We start from the raw sequence: 27,143 nt of genomic DNA on the forward strand, positions 1-27,143 counted from the left end.
ACATGTTTGGAAATCATGCATCTGTCACTTGTGTTGATGGCACTTAATCTAACTGTGAAACTGGAGGAAGTGATGATAATTACAAGCCCGAAGGCCAGTCTGTATTTCATATCTTAGCGTCTGCCTTCTGCAGTGAAGATGAGATTTTTCCCTGACTAGAGCAGGTGACAGATTACAGAGGTTTTTGAGTTTGCTGTAATGTTTTGATGCCATGAAAGCAGTGTCCATGATAGAAATCATCTGTATTTGCCATGCTTTTTTATTTGTTGTTAAACTAGTGCCATTTGAAAGGGTGGAGGTGTAAAATGAAGGCTTTCTGCATGTACCCCCTCCTCCTACAACTCACCTTTACTCATTTCTACCCCCATTTTTGTCGGGGGGTTCACTGAGTAGTGAAGACCCACCCGGCTTGATGACCTTTTTGGCTTTTTTTTTTTGTTTGGTTTCCTTTTTTGTAAAGCAAGGACATTTGCTGGGTGTAAGTCAAATTGATGTAACATAAAAATAACATCAGCATTTTTCTAATGGATTATGTTTTCATGTTATCTGTTTTCTTTATTTACATTGTCTAACCATAGACTAACTCTTATCAGACTAACCTGATGAAAACTTGTGACCCTTCAGTGATCTGTGACGACTGCTTTTTTTTTTAGCATCATGATTAAAATGTGTTGGGGGGGGGGTTTGGTTTTGTTTTTTGTTTTTTTTATTGTCATTGCTGTAAAGTATTTTCTATATGGTTTATGCATGGTGAAGTTAAATTATTAAATATGACTTAAAGTTGGTGGTCTGAATTTTGTGTTTTAATCCATTTGAGTATGGATGTGTCCAAGAAGAGCTGCTGAAGTTCAAACTGAGCACCAGAATGGGGAAGAAAGGTGATTTAAGGCCAAGTTGGTCTGTGTTTCACAAACTGCTCATCTACTGTGATCTTCCCACACAACCGGTGGTTTGAAAAAGAGAAAATATCCAGGGATTAGCAGTTCTCTGGGTAATGACAGATGATAGCGGTCATAGGAGAATGGCTAGACTGGTTTGAGCTGATAGAAAGAAAATAGTCAAGTAACCACTTATTAATTTCATTTGATTTAATGGGGACAGTGCAGTTTGACATGGTAATGATACAGAGCATGAAACTGCTGCACAGAGATTTTATAGCTTTTTTTATTTTTTTCATTTTCAATCCTTATCCATAGTTCGGCTTTTACAGCCACAATGCACATTTTACAGCACTGAACTACATAAAGCTACACATGTAGTATAAGTACAAAACTACAAAAGATGTGTATAACTAAGGAAAAATATGGAAATACAAGAAGAATTAATTCATTGAAATAATTTCTAAAACTACTAATTGTGTAATTAATTAAATCAAGTGCAGCTCTGACTTACTTTTAACAAACATTTGACAACAAAGGTTGTTTGTAATAATGTAATAATTATTATACCACATTCTGTAACAATGCTGTTGAATTAATGTAACAAATCCCTTTATACAGAATTCCTGATGACTTTTTGAATTTCCCTAGAACATAACCAGTTTGCTGTATCTGTGTTCATGTATGAGCAGTGACAAGACCTGGGAACAAAACCTCCCTCTTAAGTTTAATATTTCTTTTAGTATAATTTTAATTTTCAAAAATCAATAAATGTTTATTAACATTTATTAACACTGAGACCATATTGTATATTGTGGCTAAACAACAATCTCTGTCAACCTTTCAATAAAAAGGGATTTGAAAAATTTTCTAAAATATTTTAAAGCCTTTTTTAGATTTTTTAGTTTTTGCTCCATAATTTTCTAAATTAAATTATGCATGGTGGTTTTAGACGTCAGTGTTTTAAAAAATAAATGAATCAATAAAAAAAAAATAGTAAAAAGGTGAAATAACTAAGTTTGTAAGGTAAAATAATGGACTTTGATACAGTAGTTACTTCTCTCTTTTTTTTAAGCGCCATGCAGCAAAACTTCATGTTCGGCACGCCTTGTACTTTTTCACACCACGTGCTCATGACTTAGCTCGAGCGTCCTCCATTTGCTGCTCCAACGCTGGTCGTGATGCGGGCTTTTACTCGGACACACCATAGCAAGACTACCACTCTATAACCACATGAATTTCGGTTTAAGGCTTGCCTCGAGAAGCATAAAAACTAGTTATTTTTCTATTTATATTGTTAAAGCAAACCTCAGTGGAAATAGAGTCTGGAGAGGAGTTTGCTAGCGGGTGACTGCACGGACTTCGGATATGTGGACGGAATTGTCGAGGAAAAAAGCGCAGACGATGTTAACTACACAACACAAGGTGAGCCACTGTAGGACTAGAATGAGGACGTTTGTATTGTTTTTTTGTGTGAATTTTCTCTAAGTTTAAAATAACGTGTTTTTGTGCAGATATTGTTAGGTTGAGGTGGCGACTAGCGAACAACTAGCGGTAATACTAGCCTACCCTACTACCTGCTCATTAGCATCAGCATGACGCCTAAACAACAGTTACTTGGTTATTAACACCAGTGCGAATTAGCTTCTTTTTAAGCTGCTGAATATGACCGTTTTAATAAACATATGTGAAAGAGTTTTGTTTGGTGTGCTAGCAGGTTTAACATTTTTTAAGTTTGAAGGTAGTTGCCAACTTTTTAACTGTCACTGTGGTGTGCCAGAAGCACAGTGCACAGTCAGCTGGGTATAGGGTAAATATGCACTGCATGTTCATATTTTTATAATAAAAATGCACTAAAACGTTGGTATGCAGTTTAATCAGTGGTTAATCTAAAACAAAGAAAAATATGGCAAATAATAATTTGCCATAACACCCCTTTGGAAAATAAAAAGAACTACACCTGCCAATACAATACAATACAACTTTATTTATATGAGACTTTGCACTCTGTCTTTGCACAGCATGTAGTCTGGATGAATATGCGCTGTTATTATTTTTAACTGTAAGCCTTTTCTGTTTTCTTTGTGTTTCCCACGCATGTGCCATACTATCTTTAGCTCCGCGGTGTGTAAAAAACCTTCTTGTTAACCGTAGTGGCAAGCCTCGTTGGCGCAGTAGGCAGCGCGTCAGTCTCATAATCTGAAGGTCGTGAGTTCGAGCCTCACACGGGGCAGAATATTTTGTTTTTGGTACGTCCATATGAACAGAATCGGCTTTAAGGCACTTTGAGTGCAGTTTAGAAATATGTTTTGGATAGTTATAAATGAACTGTCTGCTACAGCTACTGTTGAAAATACCAATGTTAGTTATAGTCCTTCTTTTCCTGTAAAACTAGCCTATGCTTACTAAGAAGACGTGTGATTTTTGAAAAAGTAAGGGTTGAGGCTTAGACATATAAGCCCGGCTAGCTCAGTCGGTAGAGCATGAGACTCTTAATCTCAGGGTCGTGGGTTCGAGCCCCACGTTGGGCGTTAACCTTTTCTTCCTTTGCCCTCGCTCCCTCTTTGTCTCCTTTTGTAATTTTGATGTCCAGTTCTTGGACCCTTGAAAGTTTACATTACATTTTCAGTGGGAAACCAGTGAAACATTTAAACCATGAGTGACATCGTTGATGTATGAATGTTAATTCAGCAAGTAGATGGGGTACAGCTGTGAGCATTGGTGGTTCAGTGGTAGAATTCTCGCCTGCCACGCGGGAGGCCCGGGTTCGATTCCCGGCCAATGCAGCAACAATTTTAATTTTTTTAGTCGATATATTAATTTGTGTGTTCCCTGTGTTCTTTGAGTACGCGGAAGCATTTGCTTTTATTTTTTATGTTGCTTGTATTTTGGCTTAACTGTCAATATTATTGACCTAATTATACTTGTTTGTTTGAAGTCTGTTTGAAGTCCTATGGTAGAATCGGGCATGGTGGGTGGTGTTGGGGGATGTCTTGCGTCAAATCACAACACCAATTATGTTAAGGCATCAATAAAAGAGACAAAAATACTTATCAGCCCTACATTTTCAAATCAGTAACCTTTTCAACTTACTGCTGGGTTTTAGGCTACGTTCACACTGCAGGCAAAAGCGCATCAAATCCGATTTTTTTGACCCTATGCGACCCATATCCGATCATGGTATGACAGTGTGAACGGCACAAATCCGATATTTTCAAATCCGATCTGGGTCACTTTCGTATGTGGTACTGAATCCGATACATATCCGATGTTTTAGAAAGCGACTGCTGTTTGAACGGTCATGTCGCATTAAATCCATCTTTTACGTCACTGACACAAGACAGACGCCAATTATCAGCGCCAGAGAAGCGCCCGAGAAGACATTGCAAACGCTTCCTGGCCATCCAGTGTAGATGTCAGTGAAACTGTTGGGAAGACAACGTGAACATTTTATTTGTACTGTATAATCTGCAGATTCTGACAGAAATCTGCAACTATCCTTTGAAGCACCGCTCCTCTCTAAAACAGCAATAAGGGTAATTATTAGGTTATTTACATTATTTTGTAAATAACAAAATAACTTAAAGCAAAAATTTGGAAACGTAAAGTCCGAAGTCAAACAATATTGTTTGGTCTGGGTCTAAACAGAGCGCGTTGTGTGTGACATCTTTTTTTAGCGCATGCAGGCCACTATGAGCGTTCACACTAGAGCGCATTTCCTGTCCCATTTTATTTGTAGTGTGAACAAGCAGACAAAAAAAAAAAATCGGATTTGATCAAAAAATCGGAATTGAGCATTAAGACCTGCAGTGTGAACGTAGCCTTAGATATCAACAATTTCTTCTTTCAAAGTTTTGCCTCCCATGACACTGGATACTGTACCTCCTGTGAAAGATAAGGCTTCACATCAAAAGTATTTGAATCCGTGGTATAATTCTCAAACACGTAGCCTAAAGCATCTCTTTGCTGAGTGTTGAAGGGAAGATTTTCTTTAGCATAGTCACTAAGCGACTGACAGAATATCTTCTGAAGAACTCTTACATTGATAACTCAGTCCAGAAAGGAGGGATCCCAAAGGTTCCAGGGTGCCTGGAGCACACAGACATGGTCACACAGCTCATTAGGGAAGCCAGCGGGGACCTGGCGGTACTATGGCTTGACCTCGCAAATGCCTGCGGATCTATACCCCATAAGCTCTGGTAGAACAGGCACTTGAACCGGTATTACATCCCTGAAAAATTCAGGAATCTTATCCTGGACAGGCGGGGATACTAGCCACTATACTAACGATGAGATGTCTCTGTCAGCTCTTGGGATATGGGATTTGTTTGTTTCAGAAGAGGGGCAAGTTTTAGGAGTAACAGCGGCAAGAGAGAGAGTAATGTGAGAGAATTGTGACATTTAGCGTGTTTGGAGTGTGTAGCGTTGTCGGTAGTTTTGTGTGTCAGAACAATGGGCCGACTGCTGAATGTGACAGAATGTCACAGATCACGGCATATGTGAGCATTGGTGGTTCAGTGGTAGAATTCTCGCCTGCCACGCGGGAGGCCCGGGTTCGATTCCCGGCCAATGCAGCCAATTTATTTCTTTTTTTAAAAAATTTGCCAGTTGATAAAGTGATTTGGGTGGTTGACTACTTTAGAGTGCCTACCTTTGATATCGCTTAAGTACATGGCCTGCTCAAAAAATGGTTGGTAATCTCAACTATACATGTTTGAAGTCCTGTGGTAGGATGGGGCACAGGGGAGGAGACCTGGGGGAGAATATGTTGAGAAGGCTTATATGTCGTGTGCAAGAAAGTAAATCAAAACAAATGGGGTTAAAAAGTTACAAACTCCCCGTCGGGGAATCGAACCCCGGTCTCCCGCGTGACAGGCGGGGATACTCACCACTATACTAACGAGGAGCTGATATTCAATGGTTAGTCAGGGCTTATAAACACTACTCCAACAGAGGTTGATCATCTTCTTAAAAGTTTTGCCTCCCATGACACTGGATACTGTACCTCCTGTGAAAGATAAGGCTTCACATCAAAAGTATTTGAATCCGTGGTATAATTCTCAAACACGTAGCCTAAAGCATCTCTTTGCTGAGTGTTGAAGGGAAGATTTTCTTTAGCATAGTCACTAAGCGACTGACAGAATATCTTCTGAAGAACTCTTACATTGATAACTCAGTCCAGAAAGGAGGGATCCCAAAGGTTCCAGGAGCACACAGACATGGTCACACAGCTCATTAGGGAAGCCAGCGGGGACCTGGCGGTACTATGGCTTGACCTCGCAAATGCCTGCGGATCTATACCCCATAAGCTCTGGTAGAACAGGCACTTGAACCGGTATTACATCCCTGAAAAATTCAGGAATCTTATCCTGGACAGGCGGGGATACTAGCCACTATACTAACGATGAGATGTCTCTGTCAGCTCTTGGGATATGGGATTTGTTTGTTTCAGAAGAGGGGCAAGTTTTAGGAGTAACAGCGGCAAGAGAGAGAGTAATGTGAGAGAATTGTGACATTTAGCGTGTTTGGAGTGTGTAGCGTTGTCGGTAGTTTTGTGTGTCAGAACAATGGGCCGACTGCTGAATGTGACAGAATGTCACAGATCACGGCATATGTGAGCATTGGTGGTTCAGTGGTAGAATTCTCGCCTGCCACGCGGGAGGCCCGGGTTCGATTCCCGGCCAATGCAGCCAATTTATTTCTTTTTTTAAAAAATTTGCCAGTTGATAAAGTGATTTGGGTTGTTGACTACTTTAGAGTGCCTACCTTTGATATCGCTTAAGTTCATGGCCTGCTCAAAAAATGGTTGGTAATCTCAACTATACATGTTTGAAGTCCTGTGGTAGGATGGGGGACAGGGGAGGAGACCTGGGGGAGAATATGTTGAGAAGGCTTATATGTCGTGTGCAAGAAAGTAAATCAAAACAAATGGGGTTAAAAAGTTACAAACTCCCCGTCGGGGAATCGAACCCCGGTCTCCCGCGTGACAGGCGGGGATACTCACCACTATACTAACGAGGAGCTGATATTCAATGGTTATTCAGGGCTTATAAACACTACTCCAACAGAGGTTGATCATCTTCTTAAAAGTTTTGCCTCCCATGACACTGGATACTGTACCTCCTGTGAAAGATAAGGCTTCACATCAAAAGTATTTGAATCCGTGGTATAATTCTCAAACACGTAGCCTAAAGCATCTCTTTGCTGAGTGTTGAAGGGAAGATTTTCTTTAGCATAGTCACTAAGCGACTGACAGAATATCTTCTGAAGAACTCTTACATTGATAACTCAGTCCAGAAAGGAGGGATCCCAAAGGTTCCAGGGTGCCTGGAGCACACAGACATGGTCACACAGCTCATTAGGGAAGCCAGCGGGGACCTGGCGGTACTATGGCTTGACCTCGCAAATGCCTGCGGATCTATACCCCATAAGCTCTGGTAGAACAGGCACTTGAACCGGTATTACATCCCTGAAAAATTCAGGAATCTTATCCTGGACAGGCGGGGATACTAGCCACTATACTAACGATGAGATGTCTCTGTCAGCTCTTGGGATATGGGATTTGTTTGTTTCAGAAGAGGGGCAAGTTTTAGGAGTAACAGCGGCAAGAGAGAGAGTAATGTGAGAGAATTGTGACATTTAGCGTGTTTGGAGTGTGTAGCGTTGTCGGTAGTTTTGTGTGTCAGAACAATGGGCCGACTGCTGAATGTGACAGAATGTCACAGATCACGGCATATGTGAGCATTGGTGGTTCAGTGGTAGAATTCTCGCCTGCCACGCGGGAGGCCCGGGTTCGATTCCCGGCCAATGCAGCCAATTTATTTCTTTTTTTAAAAAATTTGCCAGTTGATAAAGTGATTTGGGTGGTTGACTACTTTAGAGTGCCTACCTTTGATATCGCTTAAGTACATGGCCTGCTCAAAAAATGGTTGGTAATCTCAACTATACATGTTTGAAGTCCTGTGGTAGGATGGGGCACAGGGGAGGAGACCTGGGGGAGAATATGTTGAGAAGGCTTATATGTCGTGTGCAAGAAAGTAAATCAAAACAAATGGGGTTAAAAAGTTACAAACTCCCCGTCGGGGAATCGAACCCCGGTCTCCCGCGTGACAGGCGGGGATACTCACCACTATACTAACGAGGAGCTGATATTCAATGGTTAGTCAGGGCTTATAAACACTACTCCAACAGAGGTTGATCATCTTCTTAAAAGTTTTGCCTCCCATGACACTGGATACTGTACCTCCTGTGAAAGATAAGGCTTCACATCAAAAGTATTTGAATCCGTGGTATAATTCTCAAACACGTAGCCTAAAGCATCTCTTTGCTGAGTGTTGAAGGGAAGATTTTCTTTAGCATAGTCACTAAGCGACTGACAGAATATCTTCTGAAGAACTCTTACATTGATAACTCAGTCCAGAAAGGAGGGATCCCAAAGGTTCCAGGGTGCCTGGAGCACACAGACATGGTCACACAGCTCATTAGGGAAGCCAGCGGGGACCTGGCGGTACTATGGCTTGACCTCGCAAATGCCTGCGGATCTATACCCCATAAGCTCTGGTAGAACAGGCACTTGAACCGGTATTACATCCCTGAAAAATTCAGGAATCTTATCCTGGACAGGCGGGGATACTAGCCACTATACTAACGATGAGATGTCTCTGTCAGCTCTTGGGATATGGGATTTGTTTGTTTCAGAAGAGGGGCAAGTTTTAGGAGTAACAGCGGCAAGAGAGAGAGTAATGTGAGAGAATTGTGACATTTAGCGTGTTTGGAGTGTGTAGCGTTGTCGGTAGTTTTGTGTGTCAGAACAATGGGCCGACTGCTGAATGTGACAGAATGTCACAGATCACGGCATATGTGAGCATTGGTGGTTCAGTGGTAGAATTCTCGCCTGCCACGCGGGGGCCCATCGCGTATAGGTGTAACGGAGAAACAGCCAATCAAATCGCAGCTTTTCAGGCATTGGAAAAAAAGGATTTTTTTCACGCTGAACCATCTGAGCGCGGGTTCGAGTCCTGGTTGGGACAAAGGTTGTGTTACATTATCAAAAGTTTAACACCATTTTCAATTTACTTATTTTGGATAACATTTATTTTTCACTTTGCTTTTTCTTATTATTTGATTATCATTCTATTTATATCATAGTGTTTTGGCCTGTGGAGTATTATGTACCTATACTGTGTAAAGGAATATCTTTTATTTATATTTATGTATTATTCACATTATTTTATTGTACAATGCTTTGGTGCCACGGGATTTTAGCATGCCTCAATGTCTCACACATTCATGCTGCTAACAGAAGGTATCTCAGGAAGCTGGAAGCAGGCATTCACACGGGAAAAGTTCATCTTTTGTCTTCTCCACTGTAAGAGGAAGCAAGGGAGTGTGAACTTTTCTCTGGGGGAAGACCAAAGGTGTGAAAACAGCTGTGTACTGCCTTTTGGTTCTGTAGAAGGTGTTTATACCCAAGGCTCTGTTGGGTTTATTTAATGGAAAACTTTCACAACTGTAGTACATAAATAAGTACATAACTCAAAATAAACTGTATCATCACAAACCAGACATACTCTTCAGTTATGCAGACATCCAACTTTTAATACAAAGATTAAAGTTTAAACTATAATTCAGATACATTCTGTTGGCATAGAAAATTAAGCTTATGCATAATTTCAATAAGGAAGGTGTGTAATAAGTCATTTGTCTGCTTCCTGGTGGCTGACAGTTTGTATCTATTCCTTCTCCAGCAAACTCAGTACTTACATCATTACTTTATTCCAGTTATGCTCTTGCCTGCCTTCACCGAGCATGCCAGCCTCCACTCTGCATGCTTTAAATCTGTTGCTTTTCTGCTTCTGCCATTCTGCGTTTCAGATCCTCAGCCATGCAGCCCGCCTCCTCTCATTTCTCCTCCTCACCGTGGTCACTCAGAACCCTGTCCCAGCCTCCATCTTCATCACTACCAGCTTTTTGACTCTGGGGTGTGGCTTGTGTAAAATCCTGTCACTGCTGAGATTTCTTCTGCTATGATGGGTCATTGGAGTCTAACTGCCTAACAGTTACATTTATTTCTGTATCTCAATAAATCATGTTCTGTTTTTCCACATGATCTCTCCTTATTGAACTGCTTTTGTAGATAAGCTTCAAGCCAGAAAGCAACAATACCTAAACCAAAAATATTATCATCAGAAGTGAGAAAGTGTCTGGACTATCTCCAGCTGTGTTGCATGTATTAAAGATAACTTCAGACACTGTCTGGTTGTCATGTCTGAAACAGGCTGTACAGTCACACAGATAAAAGACAGCAGTCATGTTTCTAATATTACAAATCAACCAGAAAGATTATAAAGATAAAAGCTGTGAGACCCCACTAGAGAACGGATGGCTTGTTATCATTACATGAAGTGATTTAGAAATAATATGTAGGCAGAACACAATTTATTTACATTTTTATATTTACAATCAGTTTTTATTTATATAAACAAAATAAACATTACAAAACTAGAACTAAACTATATTATGTACAATATCAACAGTTTCTCCCCTATTTCCTTTTTTCTTCCACCCATCTTTGTCTCTCTGCCTCGTAGAAAGGAGACTCCTGAAACTCCTTCCAGGTCATCTCCTTGGCCATGCCCTTGTCCCTGTACAGAGAATGCACTTTTGAAGGGCAGTAGATATATTTCCCTGCCACTCCAGGGAAGCCTGTGTGAACATGTGGGCTATTTGGTCCCTGTTTCAGGTCCATGTGGCAGAACCTGCAGAGGCGGCCTGTTTGTTGCGTTTCTGGCCTTTTCCTCTTTTTCTCCATCCTTTCCTCTGACTTCTTCCTGGTAGCATCCAGTTCCCTTTGGAAAAAGTCTGTCTGGGCAAAATCCTCAAAGGGCATTTTAGGGTCAGTGATTCCCTCAGCAGCATAAGTTTGATGCACCTTGTTGGAACAATAGAAATAGCGCACAGGCCCTCTCTGGTAAAAATAATGGACGGTGGATCCATCTGTCTCATGTTGAGACTTGGGCTGTCCACAGGCAAGACAAGTCTTTGTCTGCCTTTTTTTCCCCTCAGGCTGCTGCTGCTGTGGCTGCTGCTGTTGCCTTTCTAAAATGCCCTCCACAATCTTCTCTATTGACACTTGTGTCAGTGGTGTAGACAGGGCAGGGGGAGGCGGGTTAAAGACGGCAGGCTCTATGGTGACTACAGGGACACTAGTGGTTTCACTGCCTTCAGTTAAAGAGTGAACAGAACAACAAAACCAAGCACCAGACCAGGGCGGGCGGACGGGGTCCAGGAAGGAGGGTCCGAAACAAAAAACAAGGAGCACAAGAGTCCAGATTAAACCAAAAACACAAGAACACAGGTCAACACAAAACAAGACTATTCATGAGTTCACAGTGAAGTCTGGGGGTCGACCCGGAAGAAGGGTCCCGCTGCTGGAACCTGAAGTTGGGCAGCCACAGGTTTTGGAACAGAGGATGGGGGCTGAAGGGCAGCCGGTTCATCTTTTCTCAGAGTTTTGTGTTTGTCCCAGTTCAGAGGGACTGGACGGCAGCCTGGCTCTCTGTATTCAAGCCCAAATCGCTCTCCAGTGTCTCTGTCAGAGAGGTGAAATGCAGGGTACTTCTCCTGACCAGTCACTCTTCTGGAGGCTGCATTCAACTCCACCACTAGAGCCGGATCAAAAACAGAAGGGAGAATGACACCTGGCTGCTTAAGGTCCACCAGTCTTTGGTAGTTCCATCGTGCCAACCCTGTCATGCCCTGGGCCTGGAATAGTTCAGTGGAAACGTGAGTCCCGGTGATCCACTGGGCCTGGTGGAAATGATAACCCTCCTGCTGTGAAGTGCCTCGGACAGGAATCCAGATGGGGACCTTGGCACCTTCACCAGGGACATGGTTAAGCTGAAGAGTCCCACCGTACCTAAACATTACACCCTCTGAGAGTTCAGGGTCACTTAGGCAGCCACGCAGAATGTGCACTCTCTGAATGCGCCACGTCTTCAGCATGGATGGCTTGAAGAGTGGGACGTTGTTGGGGTCTGTGGCCAGGTGAAAATGGTTCAGGACCTTTTCCACTCTGTTCAGCAGCTCAGTGGGTTGTGGTATTTGGATCCTGCAGTGCTCCCTTATGTGTTGCTTTGTGGGATTAGCAGGATGGATGCCACAGAACTTATAAGCATCCTGGAGCCTCTTCAGGTCCGCCTGATCAACTACTGAGAATGCAGCAGAGAGAAGCTGGCAGAAAGTGCTGAACAGAGGATGATGCTCAGAGGTACACTCCCGCGAAAATCGCCTCAGGCAGTGGAACAGATCCAGTTTTACAATAATGTTCTTATTGTAGTGGGTTTGAGAGGCACAGCTGTTTGCCACTGGTCCAGATGTGGCCGCAGCAACAACAGCAGGAGTGGTTTTCCAGGCATCCCACAATAGATTTTCCCCAGGGATGCAGTCTGGGATCTTAAATGGAGCACAGCAATCCCTAAATGTAAGAAATACAAATACATGTAAGTATATGGAATATTATGTGTGTGCATCAAATTGATCTTATAAAGAAAAACTCAGTTTTTCCAGACAGAAAAGCAGTTTGAATGACAACGATGATTATGGTTTTTACCTGTCCACCCAGTGGTAGCCGGCCTTTTCCACTCCTGCATCACTGTACCTCTTGGCCATTCCCTGGTACATGGGCTCCAAGGACCTTTCTGTCTCAGACTGAACCATGACCCACGAAACAATCAGCCAGTTTTCATTCATTATGGAATAACTGGACATGACCCCAGATGCCAGCGTGACTTTTCGTGCCACCTTCCTGGTGTGGTCAGACCTGAAAATGTGGCCAAAAGTGCCCTGGAGGAGTTTGGATATGGCTGGATGTTGACGTCGGAATTCGTCGAGCAGGCAGTCAGTCAGGTAATGGCTGGACACAGAGACGCCACACCAGGCATGTGGGTCTTCATAAGACCTGAACTCCTGTGGCTTATTTTCCTTCCTCAGAAACTGCCCAATGGTCCTCTGTCCATGAGCTCCTGCCTCAGAATCCCAGACCGATTCTGTGGCATGGAGGTACGCCAGGTGAGCTCGCTCGTACTTGAGGTGCATAAGTTCATTTATTTGGTTTGCCATGTCTGCTGGAGATTTGCCAGTCCTCCTGAGCTCATCCATAACAGACTTGCAGATGGCCTTTTTGTATGTGAGAAAAGCAGGGAGAAGGTTGGTAAACCTTTTGGGCAGTTTCTCCAGCCATCGTGGATTGTCAGCAAACCAGTTCCTGCGACAAGCCCTGCAGCAGAGTTGTGAGGACAGGATGTAATACTGACCGCTGGTGCCAACAATTACTCGTGGCCTGCCCACACCAGCAGAGACCACTTGTGAACGAAAGCAACCATGGAGACATGGCAAGATATAATTGTTTCTTAACCTGACCATGATAGCACTCTCAGGTTTCCAAATAAAGAAGGGGTGGAGCTGGAAGAAATTTGGGGATGGAAGGTCAGCCACTGTATCTATGAGCTCAGGCTGTGGAGGGAGACGCCAGAGTGAAATTGCGTTCCCTGCGTGACGCACTGGTCGAGACCCAGGCCACAGTCCAAGGTCCTGAAGCTCAGTCTTCATCCACAGCTTCTGGTGCGGAGAACAATTCCAGCTGCTGAGGTCGTGCTCATAACCAGCCACTGGAACTGGAACAGCTGGTTGAGCTGAAGGAGCTAGGATTGAAACATAAATATTTGACAAAACAGTGTTACTCTTACATTGTTTCTGTTGGAATACACAGAAAAAAAAGAAAAGACATGCTGTATACGCTCACCATCTTCACTGCTGTCTTCAAAAGTCAGCACTTTGCGCACAGATGTGGAAGGCGCATCTGTACTGGGTCCTGAAACAAATGAATGCAGTCATTCTGTAATTCATTTCTGCAAATTATGAGCAAGATGACAAAATGTAACGTGAGCGTGAATAATTTGCTATCATTAATGATCTGTGCATTAAGCAGATGTTTAACTGAACATCAACCGTAAATGAAAATAGAGAGGGACCAGGATTTGACTCAGGCCCTGCTGTTTGACTGACCTGTGGTCTCCTTTAATAGAAATGCCAGCTCCTGTGGGAGGGGCACAGGTGACTTCCTCTTCACACCTGAGGCTGCACCTACAGGTATAGTAATAGAAAAGAGTAATGGAAACATTTTTTTTACTCTAGACACAATAAACTGAACATTTAATTATATGAAAAACATTATAGTTGTTTTGTACCATCGGCTGATGATGCCTGAGGTTCAGCAGTTGTACTGGACGGTGGTATGGACAGTGCAGCAGATGGAACTACAACAGGAAAATGTGTCAGCAACTTCATAATTTACACTGTATGTGAGTGTTGTTGTTAGTAGGAACTCACACATCCATACTCTTACTTCTCCTGTTTCTCATTGCAAAACAAATGTAATTTATTCATATGCAAGAGAAATGACAAACCAAATCATTTTAGCCTCTTCACATCGAAGCAGGAGGAGCGGTATAAGTCAGTGAACAACATGCATTCGGGTGTTAGTAACTACTGCTACTTAATTTGTTTTTAAAACATTCATAGAGAACAAGAACACATACTCACCCTTTGTGGTTGGTATCAATTCATGATGGCAGGTATCAATTCATTGTCCTTAGGACAGTTAGCATAATGCCAGCATACAACTATACTATTAGAGGAACATCGCCAGAACGTGGCCAGAACACACAAAAACAAGAACAAGACAATATATAAAAGTTCAAGTTCAGGCTCAGCTTTGGAGAGCAATTCATGGAAAACTATTGTACTCCAGTTCTGAAACCTTTCATTTGAAAACCTGTGTTTGCTCCTGAAGATCCTCTGGGTGTGGACCCTTCTGCTGCTGCTGGCACAGTGACTAGTTATGCAGAGACAGAGGACAGAGGCATATGAGATGTAAACAGACTTAGCCATTATCAAGTCTGACGTTTAGTAATAACGCAGTACTTACAGCTCTGCATGTGTAGTTTTGCAGGTGAGATGCTCAGCATTGCGTCCTCCAGGTCTTTATCCTCATCCATCCCTATAATGCAGGCAACAATTAGATAAATATATACTGAACTTATTTCACATCAACAACATTATTAAAATATTATTAAAACAACTTACCCAGGGGTTTAGTTGGAGCGTTTGTGGAAGCAGATGCAGACTGCTGCTTCTTCCGCTGGTACTGCTGCAGCTCATGCATTGCTGTTCCTTGACTGCAGCTCTTCCTCATGATAAAGTCTGCATAGCCATCTCCTCTGCTGTCCCAAATCTCTTTCCATGTGCTCTTGGCTCGTGAGCCAAAGCCAACCAGCTGATCATCCTCAGAGGCTTCTGCAGCAACACTCACTCTGCTGGCCTTGTAGTCCAGAAGAGTTTTTATCTCTGTAAAGCTGAGGGCATACTGTACAAATGAATGCAAGCTCTCCTTGCCATGCCCTGCTTCCACAGAGGTCCCTGCAGCCTCTTGCTTCTGGAGATCTTTGATCAGGTACGTGGTGTACCCGACATCATTCTCCAGAAGCCACCGGAAAGATTTCCCTTTATACTTTCCAAACTGCAGGATGCACTCTCCCTGCACTTCCTTCATGTCAGACGCATCCCCTCCTCTCTGATAGACGACAGTGAGAGCATTCTGACGTACAAGGTCCTCCCTCATAGGTGCAGACTTGTCCTGCAGTTTGGGGTCATTTTTAATCCGTCGAGCTTCTTTTGACGGGTCCTGGAGAAGGTATCCAAGTGGCCCCTTGCGGAACACCACAGAGATTTTCCCTGGATATGGCGCAACTTTCTTGTGCATCTTGAAATGCAGTGAAAAAATAAACAATTATATTAAACTAAATTGATTCCAAACAGAAACAAAGACATTTCAGGCTATAATCTTGCTGCACATTGTGGCTGGGTTTAACAGCAGGATGCAGGAGAACAATAAAGAGACAAAATCTGAATCAACATTTGCGATATAAGTGTTTTTTCTCCAGGCATTACAAACTGTTCTGTCTGTAAATAAAAACCTTTCATGGTTGAATGCAAAATTTGTGCCAACTGCTGGTACATAAGAACTGCAGGCAGATTATCGACATACCTATTTAAGCTATCCTGTTCATTCTTACACTAGTGGGCATTGCTCATGTTAGTGAGATATCAAGACTGTCGTATAGATAAGAGTACTGACCATTACAACATGAAGGCAATACAAATTTTTAAAAAATGCAGCTTCAGTCATTTAGCATGTCATCTCATAACAAGCCATTTATCAATTATTTAATTATACCACATTATAGTAGTGTCAGTGTCACAGCAGTCAGAAACCTACCAAGTTTATTTAACAGTAAAACATGCCAATGGAACACGCAATTTATTTAAGGAGCAGGTTCATTCATGATTTACCGTGCCACTTTACAACAGCGGATAAACTCCCACCATCTTTAAACGAGCGATGGATGCTTCGTAAATGCAATCGCAACACGTCTATTACCTGTAATATACACCTGTAAATTTATTCTGTGGGTTTACTCTTATTTCAAACGACATTTCTTACCTTTGATCAATGAGCGAGGATCGTTGAGATGTGATGCGAGCGGTGCGTTACTTGTTTTGTCTCCCGATATTTAAAAGTGGAGATTTTTAAAAAATTGCCGCCGCATCTCAAGCTCACAACAGCGCCGGAAGACCGTAGTGGCCAAAAACATATTACATCCGTAGTGGTTTAGCACTACCATAGAGAATGAATGGGAAACGGTTTAGGCCGTTTAGCTAAACAATCCCAGGCTCCCGCGCGGGAGGCCCGGGTTCGATTCCCGGCCAATGCAGCCAATTTATTTCTTTTTTTTTAAAATTTTGCCAGTTGATAAAGTGATTTGGGTGGTTGACTACTTTAGAGTGCCTACCTTTGATATCGCTTAAGTACATGGCCTGCTCAAAAAATGGTTGGTAATCTCAACTATACATGTTTGAAGTCCTGTGGTAGGATGGGGCACAGGGGAGGAGACCTGGGGGAGAATATGTGGAGAAGGCTTATATGTCATGTGCAAGAAAGTAAATCAAAACAAATGGGGTTAAAAAGTTGCAAACTCCCCGTCGGGGAATCGAACCCCGGTCTCCCGCGTGACAGGCGGGGATACTCACCACTATACTAACGAGGAGCTGATGTTCAATGGTTAGTCAGGGCTTATAAACACTACTCCAACAGAGGTCGATCATTGCCTTTCTAAGACACAATCTTCAATCTTCTCTATTGACACTTGTGTCAGTGGTGTAGACAGGGCAGGAGGAGGCGGGTTAAAGACGGCAGGCTCTATGGTGACTACAGGGACACTAGTTGTTTCACTGCCTTCAGTTAAAGAGTGCCACAGCTGCTGAGTCTCCAGTTTTTCTGGGCTTATGTTCAAAGATGAATTGGTGTTAAGAACTTTTCCCAAGATTTCTGGGAAACAATAGTAATAGTTACTCATATATCATGTAATGAACTAATAATAATAATAATAATAACGTACATATTGATAATAATAATAATAATAATAATAATAATAGTAATTACATGGAATTATTTAACAATACCGTTATGTTAACTTACCCATGACTGTTGTAGGTTGCTGGGTGTCTTCTGATGCTAACTCCTGCTTTAAAAGTGTACCAGAGAAAGGGTGGGTGACAGGTGGTGCTGGTGCGGTGTCACGGCGAGTGAGACCGCACCAGCACCATGAGAAACATGAGAGCATGAGAGCACAAAACCTACGAACTAAACCCTAAATGAGAATAACCAAAACATAGATTCATAATCATCATCATAAGAAAAGAATCCAGAATGCCAAAACACACCAAAACATAACAACTCAAAATACTGGGTCCAACGGACCCAGAACCGTGACAGTACCCCCCCTCCAAGGGGTGGCTCCCGACAGCCCCAAACAAAAAAACAGAACAACAAAACCAAGCACCAGACCAGGGCGGGCGGACGGGGTCCAGGAAGGAGGGTCCGAAACAAAAAACAAGGAGCACAAGAGTCCAGATTAAACCAAAAACACAAGAACACAGGTCAACACAAAACAAGACTATTCATGAGTTCACAGTGAAGTCTGGGGGTCGACCCGGAAGAAGGGTCCCGCTGCTGGAACCTGAAGTTGGGCAGCCACAGGTTTTGGAACAGAGGATGGGGGCTGAAGGGCAGCCGGTTCATCTTTTCTCAGAGTTTTGTGTTTGTCCCAGTTCAGAGGGACTGGACGGCAGCCTGGCTCTCTGTATTCAAGCCCAAAGTGCTCTCCAGTGTCTCTGTCAGAGAGGTGAAGTGCAGGGTACTTCTCCTGACCAGTCACTCTTCTGGAGGCTGCATTCAACTCCACCACTAGAGCTGGATCAAAAACAGAAGGGAGAATGACATCTGGCTGCTTAAGGTCCACCAGTCTTTGGTAGTTCCATCGTGCCACCCCTGTCATGCCCTGGGCCTGGAATAGTTCAGTGGAAACGTGAGTCCCGGTGATCCACTGGGCCTGGTGGAAATGATAACCCTCCTGCTGTGAAGTGCCTCGGACAGGAATCCAGATGGGGACCTTGGCACCTTCACCAGGGACATGGTTAAGCTGAAGAGTCCCACCGTACCTAAACATTACACCCTCTGAGAGTTCAGGGTCACTTAGGCAGCCACGCAGAATGTGCACTCTCTGAATGCGCCACGTCTTCAGCATGGATGGCTTGAAGAGTGGGACGTTGTTAGGGTCTGTGGCCAGGTGAAAATGGTTCAGGACCTTTTCCACTCTGTTCAGCAGCTCAGTGGGTTGTGGTATTTGGATCCTGCAGTGCTCCCTTATGTGTTGCTTTGTGGGATTTGCAGGATGCCACAGAACTTATAAGCATCCTGGAGCCTCTTCAGGTCCGCCTGATCAACCACTGAGAATGCAGCAGAGAGAAGCTGGCAGAAAGTGCTGAACAGAGGATGATGCTCAGAGGTACACTCCCGCGAAAATCTCCTCAGGCAGTGGAACAGATCCAGTTTTACAATAATGTTCTTATTGTAGTGGGTTTGAGAGGCACAGCTGTTTGCCACTGGTCCAGATGTGGCCGCAGCAACAACAGCAGGAGTGGTTTTCCAGGCATCCCACAATACATTTTCCCCAGGGATGCAGTCTGGGATCTTAAATGGAGCACAGCAATCCCTAAATGTAAGAAATACAAATACATGTAAGTATATGGAATATTATGTGTATCCATCAAATTGATCTTAAAAAGAAAAACTCAGTTTGGTCGAGACCCAGGCCACAGTCCAAGGTCCTGAAACTCAGTCTTCATCCACAGCTTCTGGTGCGGAGAACAATTTCAGCTGCTGAGGTCGTGCTCATAACCAGCCAGTGGAACTGGAACAGCTGGCTGAGTTGAAGGAGCTAGGATTGAAACATAAATATTTGACAAAACAGTGTTACTCTTACATTGTTTCTGTTAGAATACACAGAAAAAAAATAGAAGACACGCTGTATACGCTCACCATCTTCACTGCTGTCTTCAAAAGTCAGCACTTTGCGCACAGATGTGGAAACCGCATCTGTACTGGGTCCTGAAACAAATGAATGCAGTCATTCTGTAATTCATTTTTGCAAATTATGAGCAAGATGACAAACTGTAATGTGAGTGTGAATAATTTGCTATCATTAATTTCTTTTCTGCGCGGCTTCGAGGAATCGTCCATTTTCTGGGTGACTCTCAGCCTCGTTGGCGCAGTAGGCAGCGCGTCAGTCTCATAATCTGAAGGTCGTGAGTTCGAGCCTCACACGAGGCACGTGTTTTGGTACAGAGTTGGTCCATCCATTTTCTACTGCTTCTGCCCATTTCGAGGACGCTGGAGCCTAAGAACCATCCGTTTGTAGTGGATTTTCAGCCTCCTTTGATGCAACATCTAGAACATGGATCAATCCAAATCATTCTGCCGGTGGAAAGCCTTCCCATCTTTTTGATTTCAAGACTCGCGCGTGGCAGGCGATCCTCCCCTATGGATGCGTGCCGGCCCTCTGGAACCACTTCATCCAACTTTCACCACAATTCCTCTTTCTTTTCTCAGGTCCAAATTGCGGGGCACCACACGTTGGCTCCCAAATGACTCCTACCTGTCATTTCTTCTTGGACACTTTGTCCAGGTAGGTAGGTAGGGTTAGGAATGTCTTTGCATTGGAAGCGGATGAGCAAGGGCTGATAATTGGTTATCAGCAGCTCCCGAGCTGAGTCTCTGGAGGTCGCCTGGAGTTCCTTTGCCAACACGGTCCATTGAGAGAGATCATTTGAAGTCATTCTTGCCTGACTGGTAAGTTGGAACAAGAAGTCTGCGCAAACCAAACTTGGGTTGGACATCGTATCTGCATTAAGTCAAGATGTTGTTGAGAGGAGACTTTGGAGAGTGCCGCGAATTCGGCGGGACAATCGGAAGACGTGTAAGGGTTGGTGGCTCAGCAGTAGAACTGTCGCCTGCCACCCGTGAATCTCGAAATCAGAAGGTAGTGACTCTTAGCCTCACGCAAGAGTCACAGCGATCTGCTTTGATGCACGGTACGTGACAGAGTTTGTCCATCCATTGTAAGGATCTTGAGAGGAGACTTTGGAGAGTGGCGCGAATTCGGTGGGACAATTGGTAGACGTGCAAGGGTTGTTGGCTCAGCGGTAGAATTCTCGCCTGCCATGCGTAAGTCTCGAAAACTGAAGGTGGTGAGCTCTATCCTCACGCGAGGCATGTTTTGGTGTGCAGTTCGGCCACCCAATTTAGGATCTCCTGTCACACACTTCACCTGCAAGACGGCAACCCATCCTGGGCTTGAAGAAGTGGCAACTCTGCTTCATTTGTTGACGGCTTCTAAGAACGGTCCATTTTTTGGGGAGATGGGCCTTGAGCCTCGCTTGATACACAGTACGTGGCAAAGGCAGCCCATCCGTTGTCTACCGCTTGTCCCATTTGGGTAAGCCGGAGCTGGGTCAAAAACACAGTTTCCCTGACCGGGAATCGAACCCGGGCCGCGGCGGTGAGAGCGCCGAATCCTGCCCACTAGACCACCAGGGAGCTGCGACAGAGTTTCCTTGATGAGTGATTCCTGGCTGTATTGGGCCACATTTACCGTTGGGCCTCGAGAGGAGCGTTTGGGCAATGGCGCGAATTCGGTGGGAAAAATGGCACACCTGTGAGCATTGGTGGTTCAGTGGTAGAATTCTCGCCTGCCACGCGGGAGGCCCGGGTTCGATTCCCGGCCAATGCACACTTCCTTCATGCGTGGGGCCTTGAGAGGCATTAAGTTTGTTTCTCGGTCGCTGCCAGACGGCGTCAAGATTTCCGCAAGATCACATGACGGGCTCTTGCTTGTGGGTGCATCTAGCAGCGTCCCAGAGTTTAGAGGTGGGTTAACGAGATCAGATGTCTGTGTAGGTTCTCGGTCACGGTAGTCTTGAGGTCCTGCAAAGAAGGAAGGTGACTGGATTCCTTTTGTGGTGCGTGAAGACTTTTCAATCCTCATCCAAGAGGCTTCTTCAGGCCTGCAGCGATTGATGGAGCCTGTCAGGTATTTAATCCCTGCTGGGGTTGTCCACTTGAGGGTTGTTGACCCACTGTTATTCATATTAGTCATCACTTAAGCCCAGGTGTGAAACGCAGGTCTTTACCGTCACAGGAACCAAGGCGTGACAGCAGGCAGGGTCGGACCGTTAGAAAGCTTTACCCAAACAACTGCATGGCCCTACCCTAGGAGAGCCACCTCAACAGGACAAGACTCAGCACTGCGTTTGCGCGGTATGTGACAGAATGGGTCCATCCGTTTTTAGGATCTCCTGTGGCACTCTTCACCTCCAAGACCCGTTCAGGGCTTAAATACCTGGGGACTCGCCTTTGTTTGTCCAAGGTGAATTTCTTTTCTGCGCGGCTTCGAGGAATCGTCCAGTTTCTGGGTGACTCTCAGCCTCGTTGGCGCAGTAGGCAGCGCGTCAGTCTCATAATCTGAAGGTCGTGAGTTTGAGCCTCACACGAGGCACGTGTTTTGGTACAGAGTTGGTCCATCCATTTTCTACTGCTTCTACCCATTTCGAGGACGCTGGAGCCTAAGAACCATCCGTTTGTAGTGGATTTTCAGCCTCCTTTGATGCAACATCTAGAACATGGATCAATCCAAATCATTCTGCCGGTGGAAAGCCTTCCCATCTTTTTGATTTCAAGACTCGCGCGTGGCAGGCGATCCTCCCCTATGGATGCGTGCCGGCCCTCTGGAACCACTTCATCCAACTTTCACCACAATTCCTCTTTCTTTTCTCAGGTCCAAATTGCGGGGCACCACACGTTGGCTCCCAAATGACTCCTACCTGTCATTTCTTCTTGGACACTTTGTCCAGGTAGGTAGGTAGGGTTAGGAATGTCTTTGCATTGGAAGCGGATGAGCAAGGGCTGATAATTGGTTATCAGCAGCTCCCGAGCTGAGTCTCTGGAGGTCGCCTGGAGTTCCTTTGCCAACACGGTCCATTGAGAGAGATCATTTGAAGTCATTCTTGCCTGACTGGTAAGTTGGAACAAGAAGTCTGCGCAAACCAAACTTGGGTTGGACATCGTATCTGCATTAAGTCAAGATGTTGTTGAGAGGAGACTTTGGAGAGTGCCGCGAATTCGGCGGGACAATCGGAAGACGTGTAAGGGTTGGTGGCTCAGCAGTAGAACTGTCGCCTGCCACCCGTGAATCTCGAAATCAGAAGGTAGTGACTCTTAGCCTCACGCAAGAGTCACAGCGATCTGCTTTGATGCACGGTACGTGACAGAGTTTGTCCATCCATTGTAAGGATCTTGAGAGGAGACTTTGGAGAGTGGCGCGAATTCGGTGGGACAATTGGTAGACGTGCAAGGGTTGTTGGCTCAGCGGTAGAATTCTCGCCTGCCATGCGTAAGTCTCGAAAACTGAAGGTGGTGAGCTCTATCCTCACGCGAGGCATGTTTTGGTGTGCAGTTCGGCCACCCAATTTAGGATCTCCTGTCACACACTTCACCTGCAAGACGGCAACCCATCCTGGGCTTGAAGAACTGGCAACTCTGCTTCATTTGTTGACGGCTTCTAAGAACGGTCCATTTTTTGGGGAGATGGGCCTTGAGCCTCGCTTGATACACAGTACGTGGCAAAGGCAGCCCATCCGTTGTCTACCGCTTGTCCCATTTGGGTAAGCCGGAGCTGGGTCAAAAACACAGTTTCCCTGACTGGGAATCGAACCCGGGCCGCGGCGGTGAGAGCACCGAATCCTGCCCACTAGACCACCAGGGAGCTGCGACAGAGTTGCCTTGATGAGTGATTCCTGGCTGTATTGGGCCACATTTACCGTTGGGCCTCGAGAGGAGCGTTTGGGCAATGGCGCGAATTCGGTGGGAAAAATGGCACACATGTGAGCATTGGTGGTTCAGTGGTAGAATTCTCGCCTGCCACGCGGGAGGCCCGGGTTCGATTCCCGGCCAATGCACACTTCCTTCATGCGTGGGGCCTTGAGAGGCATTAAGTTTGTTTCTCGGTCGCTGCCAGACGGCGTCAAGATTTCCGCAAGATCACATGACGGGCTCTTGCTTGTGGGTGCATCTAGCAGCGTCCCAGAGTTTAGAGGTGGGTTAACGAGATCAGATGTCTGTGTAGGTTCTCGGTCACGGTAGTCTTGAGGTCCTGCAAAGAAGGAAGGTGACTGGATTCCTTTTGTGGTGCGTGAAGACTTTTCAATCCTCATCCAAGAGGCTTCTTCAGGCCTGCAGCGATTGATGGAGCCTGTCAGGTATTTAATCCATGCTGGGGTTGTCCACTTGAGGGTTGTTGACCCACTGTTATTCATATTAGTCATCACTTAAGCCCAGGTGTGAAACGCAGGTCTTTACCGTCACAGGAACCAAGGCGTGACAGCAGGCAGGGTCGGACCGTTAGAAAGCTTTACCCAAACAACTGCATGGCCCTACCCTAGGAGAGCCACCTCAACAGGACAAGACTCAGCACTGCGTTTGCGCGGTATGTGACAGAATGGGTCCATCCGTTTTTAGGATCTCCTGTGGCACTCTTCACCTCCAAGACCCGTTCAGGGCTTAAATACCTGGGGACTCGCCTTTGTTTGTCCAAGGTGAATTTCTTTTCTGCGCGGCTTCGAGGAATCGTCCAGTTTCTGGGTGACTCTCAGCCTCGTTGGCGCAGTAGGCAGCGCGTCAGTCTCATAATCTGAAGGTCGTGAGTTTGAGCCTCACACGAGGCACGTGTTTTGGTACAGAGTTGGTCCATCCATTTTCTACTGCTTCTACCCATTTCGAGGACGCTGGAGCCTAAGAACCATCCGTTTGTAGTGGATTTTCAGCCTCCTTTGATGCAACATCTAGAACATGGATCAATCCAAATCATTCTGCCGGTGGAAAGCCTTCCCATCTTTTTGATTTCAAGACTCGCGCGTGGCAGGCGATCCTCCCCTATGGATGCGTGCCGGCCCTCTGGAACCACTTCATCCAACTTTCACCACAATTCCTCTTTCTTTTCTCAGGTCCAAATTGCGGGGCACCACACGTTGGCTCCCAAATGACTCCTACCTGTCATTTCTTCTTGGACACTTTGTCCAGGTAGGTAGGTAGGGTTAGGAATGTCTTTGCATTGGAAGCGGATGAGCAAGGGCTGATAATTGGTTATCAGCAGCTCCCGAGCTGAGTCTCTGGAGGTCGCCTGGAGTTCCTTTGCCAACACGGTCCATTGAGAGAGATCATTTGAAGTCATTCTTGCCTGACTGGTAAGTTGGAACAAGAAGTCTGCGCAAACCAAACTTGGGTTGGACATCGTATCTGCATTAAGTCAAGATGTTGTTGAGAGGAGACTTTGGAGAGTGCCGCGAATTCGGCGGGACAATCGGAAGACGTGTAAGGGTTGGTGGCTCAGCAGTAGAACTGTCGCCTGCCACCCGTGAATCTCGAAATCAGAAGGTAGTGACTCTTAGCCTCACGCAAGAGTCACAGCGATCTGCTTTGATGCACGGTACGTGACAGAGTTTGTCCATCCATTGTAAGGATCTTGAGAGGAGACTTTGGAGAGTGGCGCGAATTCGGTGGGACAATTGGTAGACGTGCAAGGGTTGTTGGCTCAGCGGTAGAATTCTCGCCTGCCATGCGTAAGTCTCGAAAACTGAAGGTGGTGAGCTCTATCCTCACGCGAGGCATGTTTTGGTGTGCAGTTCGGCCACCCAATTTAGGATCTCCTGTCACACACTTCACCTGCAAGACGGCAACCCATCCTGGGCTTGAAGAAGTGGCAACTCTGCTTCATTTGTTGACGGCTTCTAAGAACGGTCCATTTTTTGGGGAGATGGGCCTTGAGCCTCGCTTGATACACAGTACGTGGCAAAGGCAGCCCATCCGTTGTCTACCGCTTGTCCCATTCGGGTAAGCCGGAGCTGGGTCAAAAACACAGTTTCCCTGACCGGGAATCGAACCCGGGCCGCGGCGGTGAGAGCGCCGAATCCTGACCACTAGACCACCAGGGAGCTGCGACAGAGTTTCCTTGATGAGTGATTCCTGGCTGTATTGGGCCACATTTACCGTTGGGCCTCGAGAGGAGCGTTTGGGCAATGGCGCGAATTCGGTGGGAAAAATGGCACACATGTGAGCATTGGTGGTTCAGTGGTAGAATTCTCGCCTGCCACGCGGGAGGCCTGTGTTCGATTCCCGGCCAATGCACACTTCCTTTATGCGTGGGGCCTTGAGAGGCATTAAGTTTGTTTCTCGGTCGCTGCCAGACGGCGTCAAGATTTCCGCAAGATCACATGACGGGCTCTTGCTTGTGGGTGCATCTAGCAGCGTCCCAGAGTTTAGAGGTGGGTTAACGAGATCAGATGTCTGTGTAGGTTCTCGGTCACGGTAGTCTTGAGGTCCTGCAAAGAAGGAAGGTGACTGGATTCCTTTTGTGGTGCGTGAAGACTTTTCAATCCTCATCCAAGAGGCTTCTTCAGGCCTGCAGCGATTGATGGAGCCTGTCAGGTATTTAATCCCTGCTGGGGTTGTCCACTTGAGGGTTGTTGACCCACTGTTATTCATATTAGTCATCACTTAAGCCCAGGTGTGAAACGCAGGTCTTTACCGTCACAGGAACCAAGGCGTGACAGCAGGCAGGGTCGGACCGTTAGAAAGCTTTACCCAAACAACTGCATGGCCCTACCCTAGGAGAGCCACCTCAACAGGACAAGACTCAGCACTGCGTTTGCGCGGTATGTGACAGAATGGGTCCATCCGTTTTTAGGATCTCCTGTGGCACTCTTCACCTCCAAGACCCGTTCAGGGCTTAAATACCTGGGGACTCGCCTTTGTTTGTCCAAGGTGAATTTCTTTTCTGCGCGGCTTCGAGGAATCGTCCAGTTTCTGGGTGACTCTCAGCCTCGTTGGCGCAGTAGGCAGCGCGTCAGTCTCATAATCTGAAGGTCGTGAGTTCGAGCCTCACACGAGGCACGTGTTTTGGTACAGAGTTGGTCCATCCATTTTCTACTGCTTCTACCCATTTCGAGGACGCTGGAGCCTAAGAACCATCCGTTTGTAGTGGATTTTCAGCCTCCTTTGATGCAACATCTAGAACATGGATCAATCCAAATCATTCTGCCGGTGGAAAGCCTTCCCATCTTTTTGATTTCAAGACTCGCGCGTGGCAGGCGATCCTCCCCTATGGATGCGTGCCGGCCCTCTGGAACCACTTCATCCAACTTTCACCACAATTCCTCTTTCTTTTCTCAGGTCCAAATTGCGGGGCACCACACGTTGGCTCCCAAATGACTCCTACCTGTCATTTCTTCTTGGACACTTTGTCCAGGTAGGTAGGTAGGGTTAGGAATGTCTTTGCATTGGAAGCGGATGAGCAAGGGCTGATAATTGGTTATCAGCAGCTCCCGAGCTGAGTCTCTGGAGGTCGCCTGGAGTTCCTTTGCCAACACGGTCCATTGAGAGAGATCATTTGAAGTCATTCTTGCCTGACTGGTAAGTTGGAACAAGAAGTCTGCGCAAACCAAACTTGGGTTGGACATCGTATCTGCATTAAGTCAAGATGTTGTTGAGAGGAGACTTTGGAGAGTGCCGCGAATTCGGCGGGACAATCGGAAGACGTGTAAGGGTTGGTGGCTCAGCAGTAGAACTGTCGCCTGCCACCCGTGAATCTCGAAATCAGAAGGTAGTGACTCTTAGCCTCACGCAAGAGTCACAGCGATCTGCTTTGATGCACGGTACGTGACAGAGTTTGTCCATCCATTGTAAGGATCTTGAGA

The 27,143-nt window shown here is 45.5% G+C and overlaps 2 protein-coding genes and 18 non-coding genes across 20 annotated transcripts; 11 read left to right on the forward strand and 9 right to left on the reverse strand.

The window, feature by feature from the left end:
• Positions 1-3,038: 3,038 nt before the first annotated feature.
• trnam-cau (transfer RNA methionine (anticodon CAU)) lies at positions 3,039-3,111 on the forward strand. Its single transcript has one exon. It is a non-coding gene; the product is annotated as a tRNA-Met (tRNA).
• A 225-nt stretch (positions 3,112-3,336) lies between these two features.
• trnak-cuu (transfer RNA lysine (anticodon CUU)) lies at positions 3,337-3,409 on the forward strand. The gene has a single exon. It is a non-coding gene; the product is annotated as a tRNA-Lys (tRNA).
• Positions 3,410-3,593: 184 nt separating this feature from the next.
• Positions 3,594-3,664, forward strand: trnag-gcc (transfer RNA glycine (anticodon GCC)). The gene has a single exon. It is a non-coding gene; the product is annotated as a tRNA-Gly (tRNA).
• A 1,717-nt stretch (positions 3,665-5,381) lies between these two features.
• trnag-gcc (transfer RNA glycine (anticodon GCC)) lies at positions 5,382-5,452 on the forward strand. The gene has a single exon. It is a non-coding gene; the product is annotated as a tRNA-Gly (tRNA).
• A 260-nt stretch (positions 5,453-5,712) lies between these two features.
• trnad-guc (transfer RNA aspartic acid (anticodon GUC)) lies at positions 5,713-5,784 on the reverse strand. The gene has a single exon. It is a non-coding gene; the product is annotated as a tRNA-Asp (tRNA).
• Positions 5,785-6,496: 712 nt separating this feature from the next.
• trnag-gcc (transfer RNA glycine (anticodon GCC)) lies at positions 6,497-6,567 on the forward strand. Its single transcript has one exon. It is a non-coding gene; the product is annotated as a tRNA-Gly (tRNA).
• A 260-nt stretch (positions 6,568-6,827) lies between these two features.
• trnad-guc (transfer RNA aspartic acid (anticodon GUC)) lies at positions 6,828-6,899 on the reverse strand. Its single transcript has one exon. It is a non-coding gene; the product is annotated as a tRNA-Asp (tRNA).
• A 720-nt stretch (positions 6,900-7,619) lies between these two features.
• On the forward strand, positions 7,620-7,690 carry trnag-gcc (transfer RNA glycine (anticodon GCC)). Its single transcript has one exon. It is a non-coding gene; the product is annotated as a tRNA-Gly (tRNA).
• Positions 7,691-7,950: 260 nt separating this feature from the next.
• trnad-guc (transfer RNA aspartic acid (anticodon GUC)) lies at positions 7,951-8,022 on the reverse strand. The gene has a single exon. It is a non-coding gene; the product is annotated as a tRNA-Asp (tRNA).
• A 2,093-nt stretch (positions 8,023-10,115) lies between these two features.
• LOC109196985 (uncharacterized) lies at positions 10,116-17,369 on the reverse strand. The gene is made up of 2 exons (XM_019351773.2): positions 17,233-17,369; positions 10,116-11,099 (listed from the first exon to the last, which is right to left on the reverse strand). The coding sequence occupies exons 1-2, from the start codon at positions 17,351-17,353 to the stop codon at positions 10,423-10,425; spliced, it is 798 nt and encodes a 265-aa protein (XP_019207318.1). The 5' UTR covers positions 17,354-17,369; the 3' UTR covers positions 10,116-10,422.
• LOC106097707 (uncharacterized) lies at positions 11,094-16,515 on the reverse strand. The gene is made up of 9 exons (XM_019351772.2): positions 16,441-16,515; positions 15,024-15,699; positions 14,866-14,937; positions 14,713-14,772; positions 14,126-14,194; positions 13,944-14,021; positions 13,681-13,749; positions 12,490-13,579; positions 11,094-12,354 (listed from the first exon to the last, which is right to left on the reverse strand). The coding sequence occupies exons 2-9, from the start codon at positions 15,697-15,699 to the stop codon at positions 11,265-11,267; spliced, it is 3,204 nt and encodes a 1,067-aa protein (XP_019207317.1). The 5' UTR covers positions 16,441-16,515; the 3' UTR covers positions 11,094-11,264.
• Positions 16,973-17,044, reverse strand: trnad-guc (transfer RNA aspartic acid (anticodon GUC)). The gene has a single exon. It is a non-coding gene; the product is annotated as a tRNA-Asp (tRNA).
• A 2,226-nt stretch (positions 17,370-19,595) lies between the features above and the next one.
• Positions 19,596-19,668, forward strand: trnam-cau (transfer RNA methionine (anticodon CAU)). The gene has a single exon. It is a non-coding gene; the product is annotated as a tRNA-Met (tRNA).
• A 1,194-nt stretch (positions 19,669-20,862) lies between these two features.
• Positions 20,863-20,934, reverse strand: trnae-cuc (transfer RNA glutamic acid (anticodon CUC)). Its single transcript has one exon. It is a non-coding gene; the product is annotated as a tRNA-Glu (tRNA).
• Positions 20,935-21,056: 122 nt separating this feature from the next.
• trnag-gcc (transfer RNA glycine (anticodon GCC)) lies at positions 21,057-21,127 on the forward strand. The gene has a single exon. It is a non-coding gene; the product is annotated as a tRNA-Gly (tRNA).
• Positions 21,128-23,086: 1,959 nt separating this feature from the next.
• On the reverse strand, positions 23,087-23,158 carry trnae-cuc (transfer RNA glutamic acid (anticodon CUC)). Its single transcript has one exon. It is a non-coding gene; the product is annotated as a tRNA-Glu (tRNA).
• Positions 23,159-23,280: 122 nt separating this feature from the next.
• trnag-gcc (transfer RNA glycine (anticodon GCC)) lies at positions 23,281-23,351 on the forward strand. Its single transcript has one exon. It is a non-coding gene; the product is annotated as a tRNA-Gly (tRNA).
• A 1,959-nt stretch (positions 23,352-25,310) lies between these two features.
• Positions 25,311-25,382, reverse strand: trnae-cuc (transfer RNA glutamic acid (anticodon CUC)). Its single transcript has one exon. It is a non-coding gene; the product is annotated as a tRNA-Glu (tRNA).
• A 122-nt stretch (positions 25,383-25,504) lies between these two features.
• On the forward strand, positions 25,505-25,575 carry trnag-gcc (transfer RNA glycine (anticodon GCC)). The gene has a single exon. It is a non-coding gene; the product is annotated as a tRNA-Gly (tRNA).
• A 692-nt stretch (positions 25,576-26,267) lies between these two features.
• trnam-cau (transfer RNA methionine (anticodon CAU)) lies at positions 26,268-26,340 on the forward strand. The gene has a single exon. It is a non-coding gene; the product is annotated as a tRNA-Met (tRNA).
• Positions 26,341-27,143: the final 803 nt, after the last annotated feature.

Source organism: Oreochromis niloticus, linkage group LG23 (assembly GCF_001858045.2).
Source record: "Oreochromis niloticus isolate F11D_XX linkage group LG23, O_niloticus_UMD_NMBU, whole genome shotgun sequence".
In the NCBI taxonomy this organism is placed as follows: Eukaryota; Metazoa; Chordata; class Actinopteri; order Cichliformes; family Cichlidae; genus Oreochromis; species Oreochromis niloticus.

What these genes read in the sequence shown, in the direction of transcription:
- LOC109196985 (XM_019351773.2), bottom strand. Translation starts at nt 17,353, where the DNA reads ATGAGTAACTATTACTATTGTTTCCCAGAAATCTTGGGAAAAGTTCTT. An exon ending in GTGGCACTCTTTAACTGAAG is followed by an intron (nt 11,100 to 17,232) that starts GCAGTGAAACAA and finishes CTTTAACTGAAG; the next exon opens with GCAGTGAAACCACTAGTGTC.
- LOC106097707 (XM_019351772.2), bottom strand. Translation starts at nt 15,699, where the DNA reads ATGCACAAGAAAGTTGCGCCATATCCAGGGAAAATCTCTGTGGTGTTC. An exon ending in AAAACTACACATGCAGAGCT is followed by an intron (nt 14,773 to 14,865) that starts GTAAGTACTGCG and finishes CTGCATAACTAG; the next exon opens with TCACTGTGCCAGCAGCAGCA. An exon ending in TCAGGCATCATCAGCCGATG is followed by an intron (nt 14,022 to 14,125) that starts GTACAAAACAAC and finishes CTATACCTGTAG; the next exon opens with GTGCAGCCTCAGGTGTGAAG.